The following is an 18,588-nucleotide window of genomic DNA, read 5'->3' as shown; positions in this document are numbered from 1 at the left end:
AACAAGAGCTAGCCCAGTTATGGTCTTCATACTACTTGATATTCCCAATTACCCACAGGCAAACACAGATGCAATCTTCTCTCCAAAAGACAAACTTAACACTTGGAGTGCGGGAAACGAGTTAAGTCGGCTCGCGTGAATTGCGCGTACTCCGCGGGAGCCGTCTTTAACTCGGTTCATATAGATTTGCGGTGGAGTGCGGGAAACGTGTAAACTCGGGCCGATTGTAACTGTGTATTACCAAATATTTGTTTGTAATCCACCCTTTTGGTGGATGGAACAAAACCAAAAGACAGAGCCATCTTATATTTTGGCGGGAAATTCACCCGCACTCCTTAATAGATTTTAGCACTTGCCTTTCTCATGGCTTACAGGCAATGAGGTACTTGTCTCAGAAGATATTTCAACAATACAGTGGCAAGCTTTTATGGATAATGTGCATTATTTTAACATGTAATGTGCTCAAGAAGGTGACAATCACTATCAGATGACTTGAATAACCATTTCGATAATGACAACCATGTTAAGTAGGCCTAAGCTTTTTTTGAAAACTACTGAAATTTATTCTAAAAAGAGGAAACTTTTATTGGGAATCTGAAATTTATTGAAGTGTTTAAAAAAGAAAATTGCAACAGTTTTGAGGTTGCTAGTTAGCTAATTGACTTCTGCTGGCAGTGATGGGACAAAGCAGATATGACAGAAGACATGTACCATGACTGCACAACATAAAAAAATTCCTTATCAAGAAGTAAAATTAAAGGAGAAAAATATCAAGATCTGTGTTTAATAATGAGGGCAATATATCAATGAAAAATTATTTCAATTCTCGTTGGGGTGAGATGCTGGCATATTTGAACTAGTGAAGGGCTTGGTGCTGGCAATGATTGCATATTATTAATTAACTAGAGGCCTGGTGCATGAAATTCATGTACTGGGGGGGCGGGCACTCAGCCCAGCCTGTGCCCTAATAAGCCAGTAATCAGACATCCCTCTCACAGTCCAGGACCTCTTGCTCCTTACCGCCCACCTGCAGCGTAGGCGGGAGGGAGAGGCTCCCACCACTGCAGCTGCTCTCGCCAGCGGTGAGCCCAGCTTCTGGCTGAGTGGCGCTCCCACAGTGGGAGCACACTGACCACCAGGGGGCAGCTCCTGCATTGAGCATCTGCCCCCTGGTGGTTAGTGTGTGTCATAGCAACCGGTCATTCTGCCAGTTGCTCCACTGTTTGGTTGATTTGCATATTAAGGTTTTATTATATGAGATTAATCACTTTGAAGAATATTTATGTGGTGGTAAGAAGACCTCATTTAATTTTTAAAATATAATATTAAACTTCAGTTCATTCCACAATTTGAGTCAGTCAAAAAGTTCAATGCATTCTAATAAAAGATATTTAATATTAATTATGATTGTTCATAAGTGGTAACTAAAAGTTTATTAAAAAAAGCCTTACATGTGTTTCCTCTACATTTGTGATAAGGTCATATCCATACTATTGAATATTTTAACATTTTTCTCCTCAAATAGTACATAGCTATTAGATCTTTTCAAAGATGAGTATTGTTGCAATTTTAAGTGGCTGGCTTCTTTAAAATTGATGTTCTCTGCAGTAATTTTTTCCAAAATAGTGAGAAAAACCCTAACTTTGTTTTGCCCTTTAGAATTCAGACATGGTATCAATGCAGTTCTTTGACTAATGAAGTTAGTTCTTCTTAGAGAATTTTGAAATGGCTAAGATGATTCCATAGAAAAAGAATATCTGCAAAAGACCCAGTGTTAAGTAAAAAAATGGATGTATTGTGATATTGAATTATAAAAAGTACAGTTTCCATGGTTTCATAGTTCCAGAAATTCATATTCCAAATTAGTGGCTTCTATTTTTTTAAAGATACCAACCTCCATTCTTTTAATTCCTCCAACCCCTCGACCGCCATAATAGGAAGCATCCACAGTTGGCCATTTCTTGTTTGGCAGAGGATCCTCTTCCTCCTATTTAGATACAATTTTTAAAAATTGGTTCAATTACATTCTTAAAATATTGCTTAGTCAGGACTGGTTCACACTGAGCCATTTTTCTGAATAACGCAATTCATGTGTAAGAAACACAGTACAAGTTATACATGAGACATGTAGATGTGTGGATGCTTACGGCATAAATTTCCTCTGGAGTTCCAGAGCACAGGAGGACTCCTTCCTCTCCACAATTTTAGGGAATCTCCTTTATTCACTAAGTTACCAAACGTTGCTATGAGCATCATTTGTTTTGTTTTGTTTTTCTATTCATCACTTTATATTTAAAAAGATAAAACATTAAAATTGGGAGAGCATTTCAATAACCATGTAAAGCATCAAAGTATGTGTATGTTTGAGTTCTGTGAAGTTTGTACTAAAAAGATAGGTAGTTGAGAAGCTTTAAAAATGCATAAGGCAGTACATCCTGTATTTCATGTTGCTAACACATTTTTGGCTAACAAACAGTTATTTAAAGTACAACAGCCCGCTTTTAGCTTTTATCCCCGCCCCACCAAACCTTCATTGGATGCCTGAAACCGTGGATAGTACCAAACCTAATATATACGATGTATTTTCTATACATACATACCTATGATATAGTTTAATTTAAAAATTAGGAAATTTCATGGTGTTCTTACTGTAGATCTTAGCAACCTCAACATTTTTTTTTTCTTTTCTTATTGAGAACTTTCACCTTTTCACATAAAGGAAGCACTTTACAGCTTCTCTTTGGCATATCCAAACTGCCAACATCACTACTCTCGCACTTTGGGGCCATTACTAAATAAAATAAAGGTTATGTGAACACAAGCACTGCACTACTGAGACATAGTTTGGTAACCAAGACGGCTACTGCGTTACTAATAGGCAGGTGTACAGCAGGGATACACTGGACAAAGGCATCCCTGGCAGGACAGAATGGGATGGTGTGGACTTCATCACCCTCTTCAGACTGACATGTAAACTAAAATTTTTAATTGTTTATTTCTGGAATTTTCCATTTAATATTTTCAGACCTCAGCTGACCACAGTTGACCACCGGTAACTGAAACTACAGGAAGAGAAACCATGAATAAGGGAGACTACTGTATTAATCATTTTGAGAAAAGTAGTAACACCTTTGAACTGCCAGTTTGCAGTTTCGAACTTTTTTTAAACAAAATAAGTGACATCAGAACTATTGATATATTGCTATAAGAAGTAAATTAAATCTATGTACTGTTGATCTCATCTAGCACATGCAAGAAATCATAAGAGGACAAACAATAACTATTGATTTTCATGAATTAAAAAGTCAATACGCCGAAACCGGTTTGGCTCAGTGGATAGAGCATCGGCCTGCGGACTGAAGGGTCCCAGGTTCGATTCCGGGCAAGGGCATGTACCTGGGTTGCAGGCACTTCCCCAGTAGATGTGCAGGAGGCAGCTGATTGGTGTTTCTCTCTCATCGATGTTTCTAACTCTCTATCTCTCTCCCTTCCTCTCTGTAAAAAAATCAATAAAATATATTAAAAAAAAAAAGTCAATACATGGGTATCATAGTTATCTAATAATAATGTAATTGGTCAAGTTTGGAGATAATATCTGAAAAACACTGACATCACTTATTAAGCACTCATTTACCTCTACTGGTGCAGAGGGTGGTGGTGGAGGAGGATCCTTGATAACCTGTCCAGAAACAAAAAATTAAATGTAAAACTTTTGTGTCATAGAGAGGAAACAGTAAGGGTGTATAAAATAATTAGATTAGTAAAATACTGTGTTAGCACCAATGATGTCCCCAATGATCCTTAACACCCCATCCCCCACCCACCCCCGCTGCCCAATATGTATGCTCCTCCTTTTGAATCTGGACTTTCCTGTAACTAGCTTTTGACTAGCATGAGGTAGAAGTGATACCATGTGACTTCTGAGGCTAGGTCAAAAGAAGTGTTTTCACTTCCCCTAACACCCTTGGAACACTCATTCTAGGGGAAGCCTGCTGCCATGTCATGACTACCCTGAAACCATCAAGCTGTGAGGAAGCCCAGGATAACATTATGGTATGGCTAGGTGGTGAGAGACAGACACATGGCCAGCCCCCAGCTGTGCCAGCCTTCCCAGCTGAGGTGCCAGAATGTGAGAGAAGAATCTCTCTTGCACATAGAGCCTCTTTAACTTTCTGATGCCTCCAGCCCAGCTGCCACCTGACCGCAATCACATGAGAGAACACCAAGTGGAAACCTCCTGGTTGAGCCAGTCTCCACAGAACCGTGAAGACACTAAATTATTGTTTGAAGACACAAGGTTGTGGAGTCATTTGTTAGGCAAAATAGATAAAAAGCACCTAAAATTCACAAAACTTCTCCACACACATTCATTCATCCTATCTTTATGGTATACATGTTATTAGCTTCATATGTCACATGAATAACAAGAACAATTGTCAAATACCTTGCACAAAGCTTCGCTAAGTGGTTCTTCTAATGTCAAAATACAAACTTTTTTTTCCCACGAGATTACAGTATGTCCCCTCAAACAGAGTAGGGATTGACTTCCAAAATCTCCCTGCTATGACTCGTTGACTTTTTCATAGGTTGACAATACAAAATTTAGCTTGCTCTGGGTGAGATGACAGGGAAATTAACATATGCTTTCCCCAGCCTTTAACCTAGAAACAAACCAACTTTTTAGCCAACATTCCTTTTCCTGTGAACAATTACTTAATATATTATTTCATGAAATTTTATGTGATTAATTCTTTAAGTGAGAGAAATAGACCCCTCCATCTAATTTAAATGACCTTTTCTGGTTGGAGTATCTGGACTTTTGTACCATCATGTTAGAAAATTATTGACCAAGTGCCAGTGGCTTCTGATCATTCAGGTACATATCAAGTCTCTATACTAACTAAAAACAAACAAACAAACAAAAAACTTTGAAAATATAATTGCTTCATTTCATCTAATGTCAAATGTTTCAATTATGTTATTAAATTTTCAAAAGTTTAAAATAATAAGTTTAAAAATTAAAATAATCAAGGAATCATTATTATTTAGGTATATTACTATTATCTTGGGTATGTTTTTCAAAGACTGCTTGCCCTTTTAAGATATATACTACAATTTTTCCAAGTTAAATAATATGCTTCTGATACTTTCACCAAAATTATCTGGGTTTAGGGTTAGCCAGAAATTGAAACTGAGTAAAGGAGAAAAGAGCGTTTTATTATTTTAGTCTTTCTTTGTGTACATTTGAAACTTTTATTAATAAAAGGTGTTTTAAAAAATTAATGTTATTGCTCAGTGGTTGAGCATCAACCTATGAATCAGGAGGTCACTGTTAGATTCCTGGTCAGGGCACATGCTCAGGTTGCAGGCTCAATCCGCAGTAGGGGGCATGCAAGAGGCAACCAATCATTGATTCTCTCTTGTCATTGATGTTTCTCTTTCTTTCTCTCTCTCTCTCTCTCTCTCTCTCTCTCTCACTCTCTCTCTCTTTCTCCCTCTCTCTCTCCCCCCCTTCTCTCTAATATCAATAAAAATATATATTTTAAAAATTAATGTTATTGATAATGTGGAGAAAACGGATTCAATTTTTATGCATAATATTTTCATCATTCAAATTTTAGTTTAGATGTAAATCTCAGGAAAAAAATACATAGACAATAATTACAACCCCACAGATTGAATCTCAAACTAACTCATTATGTAGCATTTAATGCTACAAGAAATGCTGTTGTTTCTATTGAACTCTTTTATATAATTCAATTTTATTTTATCAATAAAAGTAAATTCCAGTTCTTTCTGGTAATTTCGAAAGATAAAAATCTGTGAGTTTTTACAGTTAGATCTGAAATAAATACCAGTAGAGGATTAAAATTTAAAATGATGCTGTGGTAAAATAAAAAAGTCAAGGTTACCAAGCTATAGGTGAATTTCCTTTATAACAAAGAAGCACTCATACCATTATCAACCTACATGTCCAAAAGCAACCAATGTAAACCAGACTCATCAACATTCCATATTCAAGAGTCAAAAGCAACCTAAACATTTTCATTTAAAAGCCAACTCTTCTCCCTATTTTCTCTGTTTCTTTCAAATATATCATTCTTTCTAGTTGAAGCTCCAAATTTTTCACACTCTATAATTTCTTCTTTTATTCTAAGTGACTTCACCAAATCATTTACCATGTCCAATAGATTCTTTGAAAAGTTCCCCCTCCTCACAAATTCCCCCAATTTTCCCAAAGCAGATCCCCTTCATATTTCCAGATGCCTATTTGTTCTTCCCTGGCATTTATCAGAGTTGATAACATTTCTTAGCTCCAAAAAACTGAAACTTCCATAAGGGTGGGGTTTTTATCTTCTTTGTTCCTCACTGTATTCCCAGAACTTAGTTAAGTTTTTATTTTGTAAGAGAGAAGAAAGAAAGGCAGGCGGGGGAAAGGGAAGTTAGAAGGCCAGGAAAGGAGAAAGGTAGTAAAGAGGAGGGAGGAAGAGACAAAGAGAGAGAAAGGAAGTAGGAGAGGAGAGAGGAGTGGAAGGGAGAAAAAAGGAGGAGAGGGGAAGAGAGGGATAAGGTGGGGAGGAGGGAGCCAGGGAAGAAGGGCAGATTCTTTGCATTCTGTTCCCACTGTCACTACCTAAAATCATAAACTCAATATTCTCTGGACGTAACAAATATCTGTACAACATTTTTCACAATCAACCAAAACTTCAATATTGTGAAAAATTCCCACCAAGTTGTAGCCCAACTATGTTTGAATTCCTGCAATAAAGAGAAACTCACTACCTCACAAAACAATTCATTCCATTGGCAAGAAACTCAAATAATTTGAAAGTGTTTTTCCCCAAAGGAGCCAAAGCCTTCCTCTCTGTAGATGCCACTCTTTAGTCCTGATCCTAGGATGTGGAAATACACAGGCACACAACTAAATTTTCTTCCAGAAGAGAGCAGTTCCTAATTTTGAATACTAGGATGATAGCCATGTATCTATTGAATTTATTAATCTCAAAGCTAAACGTCACAGCCATTTCTCATACAATGGCTCTGAGTTATGTGCTCATCTTGGTCAGTTTCACTAATATATATTCATTTTATCAATATGTCAAAGTGTGGTTTCCAGAACTGCTAATAGCACTTTAAGTGTGGCATACCCATTATCAGTAAATGAATGGTGCTCAGAGGAAACAGATGCACCCCACCAATCCTCACTCCCATTTTATGCATTTTAACTAATAACATATTGATGACATTGATTGATAAGTCTTTAATTACCATTGCTTTTTTTTTGTCATCAATGTCTACATTCTCTTCTTACTTAAATTAGACATCTAGCTTGTTTATCTATCTCTAATCCATCCCTCACTCTAACGTATGTAGTCAGATAAATATTTTTCTAGCACAAACTTAATTGATCATTTCTCTGGTCAAAATGGGTCAATGGTTACAATGACAACAATTAAATCAATGAATTACTGAAATTTATTGGAACACACTTACAAATCATGCTTCCACTCTTAATTTTGCAAATTACCATAAAGTGTTGTCTAAACTTCTCTCACTAGAAAAGGATAAAGGTACATCCTTCATTCCACTAAGTCTGAATATAATATATCTAAACTCATTTTCATTTCCTTGTGAGGATTTAAAATTTAGCCTGCTTATTACCTGTACATTTTGCACTGGGATATAAATTTCTGAGGACATAAATGGTATCCACAACCTTGTTCTATATACCTTCCAAGAATTACTGGACACCCCTCTCCATGATTCTGCCATTTTTAATGCCATACTCATTATCCTGCATAGTATTGATATAGACAAAACTCCAATCCTTATATGATCACTGCTGACAAACTCACAAAAGGATAGTAAGAGGTGTCTTTGCATTCTTTCACCTTACTGGAGTCCCTTTATTTGGTATCATAAGCCACAACCTGGAAAAACAAAGCTCTTTCTCAATACATTTCCATGAGCCCGGTCTTCTATTCTCCTTTTCACATGCCTCAGCACAGTGTGGCTCCATCCTAATCCCCGATTTACAAATATACCTTTACATGTCCCTCTACCCAAGGAAGACCAAAGATCCCTTTGCTTCCCCCAAATAAAATGACCATTTTTATGTTAACTCCTATCCAGCATTCACAGACTACACCACCAACTTACTATTGCTTTATCTGGAAGCTTTAAAACTTCTAAAACTATATTTTGCTGTTCAGTTGAACTATTCATGCTTCATTAACTTGGGTTTATATGTTTATTTTGGAATTTTTCAATTACTCTTTAAGACTGTAGATTTCTTCAGGGCAATAATCATTCCCCGTTCTTTATAACTAACTCTAGTGCCTAATAAAGTGCTCTGCAAGCAGCAGGTAATAAAAATATGAATGAAAAGTAAACTGAAGGAAATAGCTGAGAACATTCTAAAAGGCTCATAGCCAACCTCTAAATTTATGAGAAAAATAGGAAGAAAAAATGATAAAGAGATGATTTCCATGAAACTAAAATATTGCTTATTCCAAAGGAAATGGAGCATCACATTTCTCTTAACCAATAAATTCAGAGAACTTAGGAACTCAGTGGTAGGTGGGAAGATGTAAGACTACCCTAAGTTTCTTCATCTAGAAAATTAATTCAATTAATTGTAGCCCTTTCCAAGATGAAAATTCCAATAGAATACTAAAAAAACAAACAAACAAAAATAATACAAATCATAATGTCTCCACCAGGACTTTTGCTTCTATGCCTTTTCATAATTAAGTAGGCCATATGTCTAAAGCATTTGTATTCACCTTATTATAGAAAAGAACATTAGGGTTTGTTTTTCCAATAACATGTAATTAATCTTACAAATGACTAAATGCATGACTTATTATAAATTTAAATTGATTCTGAAATCCTGGCAGATACATTTTCTACATTGTTAACAATAGGAACAACAGCCTTAAAACTCTGCCTACGTCAACTTTTGACCTGCTAAATTAAGAGACACAGCCATCACCACAAAATATAACACTACCTTCAGAAACTGAGTCAGTGCTATGGCTCATTTGTGTATTAATATTACTATTAACAGTAACCACCACTTATTGGTTCTGTCATATAACCCTATGCAGTTACTATGCTTCTCTCCATTTAAATATAAGGAGACTCCAACTTCAATAACTTGCTCAAGGATATACAAAGAGAAAACATTAGTATTAGGATTCAAACCCAGGACCCAGGCCCATCTACCTTCAAACTCTGAGTTCAACTTCTTCTGCCATATGACATCCTTTCAAAATAAGTTTGGACTGCAAAGGGGAAGAGTGTAGAAGAAAAGGCTTAAGATTTGTTGAGTAATTGTCACTGGCTGGGATGCATAGAATGGACAGATAGACGGATGGATGAATGTATTAAAAAAGTAGGCAGATAGATAGATATAATTTAATTTTTATGGTGACTACGTGAAAAAAGTTTATCATTCCCATTTTATTGAGCAATAACTTGATAATTCACATAGTCAACATCCCTAACCTAGAAATGATGGAACAGAAAATAAAATGTTCCTTATGTGTCTGATGTTTCAAAATGCTCCCTCTCTTCACTCTACCATGTGGCCTCATAAGCAACAAAGGAGAAATGATCTGAAGCCATTCAGCCCAAAAGCCAAAAATGGCAAAATCTGTGTCCAACTGATACCCCTACATTTCAGTCAAACTAGTTCAGGAGAACGGGAAACCTTACTGTCAGTCCAAATACATTAAAAATAACAGTCATGAGAATCTCATTCTTGTATTAAATAGTGCAAGAGCACATGCATTTCAGAAAAAGATGTATTCATATGCACCATATTTTATGAGAATTTGCAGATTTTAAAAGGCATAATATTGCCTAGTTGCCAGGATTTTTTTCCACTTAGCATCCTTCAGCTCAGTATTGAAGATTCTGGAAAACACTTTCACCACTTTATGAACCATATGCAGAGTTTGATTCTTCTCCAATTTTTTTTTATTTGTTATTATCATCATCGGGGAGGATTACATCTCATCTACTTAGCTGCTAGAATGAAGATTTCAGTTTGGAGGAGAGCCGATTTCTTAGGGGGAAAAAAAAGTTAGCTGCTTCAGGCAACAGTCCTTTTGATCTGCTCATTAACACTTTTCAAATGCTCGAGTGATGTGGGCATTCTTTGCGCTAGAAAATGTCAGCACTGGAGCCTGCAGCCAGCTTGATGCAATCATATGTTCTGATATTCAGAAAAGAGTGAAAAGAACTGTCAACAGTGAACTGCACTGAATTTAAAAAGATACTGTACAGCAACTGTAGATCAAGAACTATTTCAGAACTGATTCTTGCCAATGACAAAAACAAATGCCCAGTTTATCAGCAATGTCATCTAAGTGTCTGGGAGCCCGCAGACAATAGAGAAATCATTCTTACTGGCTACAAAAATTTGTTGAAAAATATAGGTGGGTCTTCCTTTCATTCTCCCATCTCTTTTTGATAAGATCAGAGAGCAAGTGTAGTTCCTCTCCTCTGAAGTGCATAAGCACAAAGGCTCTTATATTGCTGTTTGGGAAGTTCTTTTCTAAATCTCACAAAATTAGATGCTTTCAACATCCGGACCAAAATACGATCTGGGTTACCTCATCCTGCCTTTCCTTTCATTTCCTTTCTTTTCCTCCTTGACAGATTCATCAATGGTCAAAGATTGACTGGTCTGGCTCAGTTGATTGGGCATCATCCCGACAACAGAAAGGTTGCTGGTTCAATTCCCACTCAGGGCACATGCCTGGATTTCTAGCTCAATCCCCAGTAGGGGGAGTGCAGGAGACAAGCCAATCAATGTTTGTCTCACAGTGATGTTTCTCTCTCCCTCTCTCTTTCTCTCTCTCTAAAAATCAATAAAAATCTTTAATAAGGAAAGGATTCTTACTAGCAACAAATAGCTGGTAGGAAGTCTGGTCAATGACTAGTCATTTAAAAATGCCAAATGAGGACTGGAAAGAAGTGTGAGAGTGTATTCTGCCAGCAGTTAAGTTAAGGTGCTGCTGTCAAGGCAAATAAACTAGGACCAAGAAGAGTTTGGTACCCTGTTTCGTACATGATGCTCTGTTGAAAAACATCACCATGGAAGCAATGAGTACTAACATCACACTCTATTTCAAGGGGGCAACCAAACATAAATCATTTTAATTAATGGTGCAAGGAAGGCATATTAAAATTTAAATTACTTCTACTTTATTGTGCATTCCAAAAAAAAATTATCAAGCTGCTCTCAAAGTAACTCAATAAAGGCACCATGAGCCCTCCTCAACAATAAAAAACAAGTGAATGTGGAAACATTATTACTATTTACAAAAAACAGCACAGCTGTTGCTGGCTAAGAAAATGATTCCTTCGAGCTCCAGTCAGATATATCCTCGTCATGAAAGCTCAACTTACTTATAAACAAGTTGGGCCTTAAAAAGATAACTTTTTAAATGATTTTTTAAATTAAGATGTATGAGATCTTTGTGTAATGTCTTAAATGCACTAAGGGAAATGAGTATTCCCTTGCGGATGGAGAACTTTGGCCAAGGACACTAGAGCAGAGTGAGCATTTATCATTTCCAGTATATTCAGATATTTGCAGCTGTATAACACACTCTAATTGACAACACTCCAGAAAGCCTTTGTTTGCCACCTCATTAGCCTTACATCTGTAATCCTGTGGAGAGTCTGGTTATTCCAAATGATGCAACTATAGGACTGTCATTTCTGCCATCCTGATAGTACAACAAATCTGCCGTAAATCCAACATGCCTTCTAAGCTAAACAATGATGAAACATCCACATTTTCCGTTATCTCACTCATGATTCAATACATAAGTTTATTTTTAATCTTTCCTGTCCCATTTTTTTTAATTTAAGGAAAAAGAGAGGATGCTGTTGATGTTTTTGTTAAAGAAAAGCAGTTGTAAAAGAGGATGTGAGGATACTCAATGAGCAGGATACAGACTCTTAACAGATGGTGAGAAATAACTTCATACAAAAATGAGAACTTTTCCCCTTATGGAATAGTTTGCAAACTCAACACACTCCATAATTCACTATTGGTAGTGCCCCAAAATGTCAGCTTTGCATGAGGGCTCTTTTGTTGTGATTATTACTAGATAAAGTTCCCCAAATGTCATTGATTTAGATTTCTATTTGTCATGGAAAGCCCAGGCACAGAAAAGACACTATTCTGCAACATTTTTAATGATACCATTTCTCTTTTAGTCTTGAAAATACTCATTAAAATAAACTGAAAGATTTAAAATTTTTAAATAGTCTCATATTAAAAGCATCTTGGCTGTCCAGATTCTATTGCATGTTTTTTTTTTGTTTTCTTAACCTTTTCACCCTAAGCCCCTCAGAAGCAATCTGGTGAACCTATGGAACCCCTTCTCAGAATAATTAAGCTAAATTAAAATACACAGAGTTTAAAGAAACCCAATTATATTAAAATAAAATTATCAAATGTGTAAAAAAACCCTAAATCTGTGAAATAGAAATATATGTTTCTTTATTATTTCATTAAATAATGAACTACAATGGTTGATCTAGGAACCCACCTAAGTCACCCTGGAAAAATCTCCCTATCTCAAGATCCTTAATTTAATCACATCTACAAAGTCCCTTTCACCATAGAAGCTAACATTCAGTGTACAGGGATTAAGACCCCGATAACTTCAGAGGTCATTAGCCAGCCTACTACACAGGGCTTTCCAAACTGCACTGATCCCGGGATATCTCAGCCCTCCTTCCCCTCAGGGAGGATGGCCACCACTGAAATCGGACAGCCACTCTTCTAGGAGTCCTCAGGCATGAAAAAACAAACAAACTGAGAATCACTGTCTAAGATCTAAGTAACACTGTCATATTTGAGCTATTATTATACATGAAACTGTAATTTTTAAACAATAAATGACCAAATCATTTCATAAGATATTCCCATTAAATATGAAACCATTGAATGAAGAATGTGTGACAAATATTAAGGCCTCTGTTCAGGGCTTTTCCCCCAGGCTCTCTATCCTGATAAGAGTTTCTGAGCATGTGACTCCCTAAGAGGTGAATCACAGACATGATGTAAACATGCCCAGAGAACAGACATACCTTTAAATCTCTACCACTGATACTTAAAACACACTCAACCAAAGAGAAAGCTGTACAACACCAAGCTGAGAGAAATGCATTTCTCACCCCATTAAAAAGTAATATCACTGCTCACAATAGACAATCGAAGTCAAACTGATCCCTGATAAGTTAATGCTAAGAATTACTTAAATAACCACATTCTAATTCCAGCATTGCATATGTGTATTCTGTAAAAGGAACAAAGTAAAATAAAGTTCCCGCAGTTATAGTACAACACCTGATTCAACACTCAACATTTTTTTCACAAGGTTAGTCTCCTCTGCCCCTGGTTTTCCATCGCCTCTCCATGTTTCCCTAGTTCACTTAGCCTCTATGTTATTCTCCAATTCTCTACACTTTGTTAGAGATACTTCGCTCCATTTCTAAGATGCACTACCTGTCACTGGCTTTCCATTTCAATTGTTGATGGAATTGCGTTGGATGCAGACTTAACCCCCTGAGGACCAGACCTCTAACCAAGCAACAAGCAAAGCTTCTTTCAGGGGATTATACCGATCAAACCTCTCCAGTGGCTTCTCCTCATGCGCAGGGAGAGTTCAAACTTCCTAAAAGACAGAGGAGGCCCTCCCTAATGGGGTTCATGGCTACATCCCAAGCCTTCCTTCCCCACTCCCTGCCACTGACACCCTAGGCCTCAGCCCCGGCCTTCCCAAAGCATGCCAGAATACCTAGTAATTCTGCACACACTTCACCGGAAATGTCCCCCACCAACTGCCAACAACTTATTCATCATTCAAAGCTCAGTTTGGAGTCAGCAGCTTAGTCAGGTTCCTCTAAAATAGCCCCTTAACTCTAGCAAATCCCTCTTCCTTTGTGTTATTACTGTTTACACCTGTTGCTACTGAGGCACTTTTGACCCTCCATTGACATTTTACCCACAGTTCTGTGTTTTCATATTAAAATATGTTTTCATATCATATTATCATCATTTTTGTGCAGACACACCCACTCCCCAGTTCCCAGCACAATACTGGAACTTGTTAGATTGCTAAGAGCTGAATACAGAATTTTGCCTTTACCTTCTCTCTGCTTTTAAACCTTACTTTGGGAAATGTTAGCTGTGTCTCATTTACACCTAGATCTAAGTGTCAGCTCATACACAGGGCTAGCTGCTCTCTCAGTCTATATTTCTAAATATAAACTAAAACTGGTTCTCTCTGGTAAATAAGCTCCAGAAATTAGCAAGCGTTCACGATTGGAAGCCCTCACGTCCTGAAAACACACCTTAAAGGTGCCCTAAGCCTGGCAGAAGGAAATACACTATGTGCTTTGCAATCTGCAGAGTCTCATGGTCAAAATAGATCTATTTTCACGACCAAAATGATAGTGGAAACCTCCTTTGAGCACATCCAGCAAACTCCCAAAGAAGCCTGCTTCAGTTTTTGCAAGTATCTTTAAAAAACACATACTTTGACACTTGTGAGCCCTCTGGCCAATAATAGATGAAATTGCAAAGTAATGAAGGAAGGCAATCCAGCACTGCAAAATTTAAAATAAAAAAGCAAGAAGTACAAATCACTTTAGGGCACATTTTTGCTTTGTAAATTTGAGACTCAAGAATGCTAACTGCCCTACAATAGTCACATCTAGGAAAATCAAGATTAAAACAGGAAGCCGTTTGTGCATAAACTGCTACGGCAGGAAACTGATTAGTTCAGCAAAGAGGCAGGATGCTTCTTGTCTCTACTGTTGTTTAATTCTGTATCTCCTCCATGGGCCAACAGCTCTGAGGTAAAGGACTGTAAAGCTGCCTCGTGAAAGCAGACTGAAGTACAATGAATAATGAATGCAGGACTAATACAAAAAGCACTGCCGGATGTTGCTGAAATCAGTCAGCAGAGATGAGAGGGAAAGGCAGTCTAGTAATAGTACGTAAAACAATACTGTGATCTATGGAATACAAGGTTCTAAATGATGTGCTGCTAATAAAAGGGACACTATCAAAACAAGTAGTAGGCATGCTTTGAAAAAGTGCTCTTCAGGATAATCTTTTCTATGAAGCCTGAAGAATCCAAATGGGATTGCTTAAAATCTGCCAATATTTATCACTCAACATTGCACCCTGTGGTTGGCAGATTTACAGCCCCACAAGGATGTCCACACTCCAATTCCCTGGAACTGTGACTAAATTGCCTTACAAGGTAAAAGGAACTTTGCAGATGCGATTAAGGTTAAAGACCTTGAGATGGGAGATTATCCTGGCTTATCCTAGTGTCCAACCTAATCACATGGTTCCTTAACATTGGAGGTGCCGCACGTCCCAGCTGGGTTGAGAGAGAGGGAGCCGTGACTACAGAAGAGATGCATCGTTGCTGGCTTTGAAGATGGGGGAGGGGGACCCCTAATCAATGAATGTGAGTGGCCTCTGGAAGCTGGAAAAGGCGAGGGAACAGACTGTCCTCTGGAGCACTAAGGGAGGAATGCACCCATGCTGATACCTTTTAGCCCAGAGAGACCCGTGATGGATCTGTGATTACATCGTGGTTAGACAACAAATACGCATTGTTTTAAGCTAAGTCACCCAATGTGAGGCAATTTAATACAGCAGCAGTAAAAGACTATTTTACTCCCAGATTCTGTCAGAGGTTTTACTCACTCATGGAACATGATACAAACAAAAACCAACTGGCATAACCTCAAAAGTGACTGTCTAACAGATCCCCTAACATTTGCACATGACTTATTTCTAAACTGCTTTTCTGAGAAGCAAACAGAGAGGTTCTGAAATAGTAGCTCTTTCAAAGAGGTAATGAAAGGTTCAATACGCACTTTAAAAAAACACCTGACAACCCGGCCTGCGTGGCTCAGTGGTTGAGCATCAACCTATGAACAAGGAGGTCACAGTTCGATTCCAGCTCAGGGCACATGCCCGGGGTTATAGGCTTGATCCCCAGTGTGGCCCATGTGGGAGGCAGCCAGTCAGTGATTTTCTCTCATCCTTGATGTTTCTACCTCTCTCTCCCTCTCTCTTCATCTCTAAAATCAATAAATACATATTTTAAAAAAACCCTGACAGATGATCAACTTCTTCCAATAAATCCAGTAGAAAATACCATTCAATTTACTTGAAATTCTTTTGTACTTAGTACAAAGCCTTTATCTCTATGACCTCCTCTACCTTCCTCGTCCCTTCTTCCTCCACACCTGATTTTGAAATACTTTTGAGATGAAGTTTTACAATAAATATTTATTGGCATGCATGTTTCCTAGAAGTTATTAGTGATAAAAATGATTGAAGTTCAATTTGCTAATTGAAACTTTGCTGTTGGTGAACAATGTAGTGTTGATTCACCTTCCAAGCCTTATTTATTGCCGGAAGCCAGTCCATCCTTGCTGCTTGACACAGTCGCTGCAGGAAAGAAACATCTGCACAGCATATGTTTCAAGGGACCTGGATATATAGCATATTGTTCTTAATATGTTTGCTCTCCTTAGTGCCATGTGTTTTAACCAAAGTCACCTCTCTGAGAAAGGTTGTTTCCCCAGGTAGGGATTTTTCCCTGAGGTTAGGGAGGGGATACAACCCCTTAATTAAGTGCCAGGTGGGTAGTTAAGTACATAAGCTTTACTCCCTGGAATGGAGATAAGAAACGCCCTAACCTTTGTAATAGAAATTGACAGGATTAAAATCGGCTGGTATAAATGTAACAAGACAATAAACATCAGATCCTCATCAGATCCTAACCAGATCCTAACCAGAACTTGGCTGGAGATCCCAACCAGAACTTTGGCTAGAGATCCTGGCTAGAGGTCCTGACTAGGCTGCTGATCAACTGAAGGCTGTCTCCGTGTCATTGCTTCTTCGCCGACTCCGTCCACACCTTTGGGGACCCCTGGACCTGCTGGGGTTGGACCCCGGCAATTTATATCTCACTGGTTAAATAAGGAGTAGCTAAAAATCCTTCTTACTCACCACTTTGCAGCAAAGAGGCCAAAACCACCACATCAAACCGATGCCCAAGAGCAGCAGTAACACCAGGATGGCAATGATGGCTGCGATCCCATTAGACTGGAGGAGGAAGAAAACAAAAGCAAGATGGTCAGCGAAGCTAATGGTCAAGTCCTTGTGGACGAAAGGGGGCCACATACTATGCTCTGGGGAGGCCTATGTTATGAGCCTTGCAAACTCAGAGACTGAGAGTAACCACATAGGATGGTCTGAACATAAAAATCCTAAGTAAAACTAACTCAAGGCCGGCAGTCACGTCCTAGGACTGCACCTGCCTTGACAAAGGCCAACCTTTATCTGAAGGGAGCCTGTCTATTTTTATTAACTATCGTGTGTCTCTGTTTTATCCTGTCCCAGAGATGTCCCTGTTTTGCTTTCTCCTGCCCCCTTAATCTACCAACAATGGATTTCATGTAACTGTCCTTAGGTCTCCTCCTTTGATACTTTTTTGTTTGTTGTGGCATTTTTGTTTGTTTGTGTGAAAAATTCTAGTGAATGTCCATCCCCCCCCCCCTTTTTTTTAAAGAGAGAGGAAGGGGGAGAAATTCCTCACATTGATGTTTCTCAGTATCTTTCTCTCCCTTCCTCTCTCTCTAAAAATCAATAAAAGCATATCCTCAGGTGAGGATTAAAAAAATTCTCAACAGGTATGAATGATTCTTATGTCTATACCCAATACACATTTTTTTAAGGAAACACCAGAAACCAATAAAGGAAGCATAATAATCTCAAACCAGATTTCTATTCCTTTAAATTCTTTAAAGTATATAAATTGCCTTATATTCTATTTCATATATGTTATTATAAGGCAAGTCATAATAAATATAAAATCTTCCAAAGTGCTAGAGATTGTTTTAAATTATGCCTTAAAGGAATGTAAAAAAGAATCAGTATTTGGGTTATAGGAATGGTCCCTATGATCCTTATCTTTTGTCTCTGGGAAAAGACTGTTACAATCATGATTACCTCTAGGCAGAATTTATGCAGAATTTCCCCAGACTTTTTGAGGATGGAATACTATTTACTTTATATATTTAATGATAGAAGAGATGAATATCAAAAATCACCAAGGTGAAAAGTTAACAACAGCGGTTCTTGTTGGCAAATGGTATACATGCACCAATGCAAGAATGCAACCTCGTGCATTCACATATCAGACAATCTCTCACGGCAGCTCGAACGCTCTCCCCACAAAAGCCACAGCAGTGTTCTTTTACTTTCTAGTGTAGAGTTCCTCCAGCCAAAGGCCCTTCACTGGGCTCTGCCTCTAACCCCCTTCCTCTAGCAACCATCTGTTCATCCTACAAGCGTAACTGCAGTCACGACCCCAGGAAGCCTTTGCTGTGAACTCTAGGAAGCAGGGCTAGGTCCAGCCCACGGACCAGTGGCTACCCCATGCTAGGCTACTTACGGAGAGAATGGCCTCCAAAGAAATAAGATCGCAAAATCCACAAACACAGAGAAGAATGCTGACTGAA

At 38.0% G+C, this 18,588-nt stretch overlaps 1 protein-coding gene across 2 annotated transcripts in view; it reads right to left on the bottom strand.

The window, feature by feature from the left end:
* Window positions 1-18,588, bottom strand: part of ANTXR2 (ANTXR cell adhesion molecule 2) — a 129,686-nt gene that overhangs the window by 55,685 nt on the left and 55,413 nt on the right. For both annotated transcript variants that reach the window (XM_070394185.1, XM_070394178.1), the window contains exons 12-14: window positions 17,075-17,170; window positions 3,635-3,679; window positions 1,895-1,987 (exon numbers count right to left, since the gene is read on the bottom strand). In XM_070394185.1, coding sequence (XP_070250286.1) covers window positions 1,895-1,987; window positions 3,635-3,679; window positions 17,075-17,170 — 234 coding nt within the window. The remainder of the gene's footprint in view (window positions 1-1,894; window positions 1,988-3,634; window positions 3,680-17,074; window positions 17,171-18,588) is intronic.

Source organism: Myotis yumanensis, unplaced genomic scaffold (assembly GCF_028538775.1).
Source record: "Myotis yumanensis isolate MYYU_CA2020_CCGP unplaced genomic scaffold, mMyoYum1.0.hap1 SCAF_1, whole genome shotgun sequence".
In the NCBI taxonomy this organism is placed as follows: domain Eukaryota; kingdom Metazoa; phylum Chordata; class Mammalia; order Chiroptera; family Vespertilionidae; genus Myotis; species Myotis yumanensis.
The sequence above is the reverse complement of the archived record's forward strand: the minus strand, read 5'-3'. Positions and strand labels throughout refer to the sequence as shown.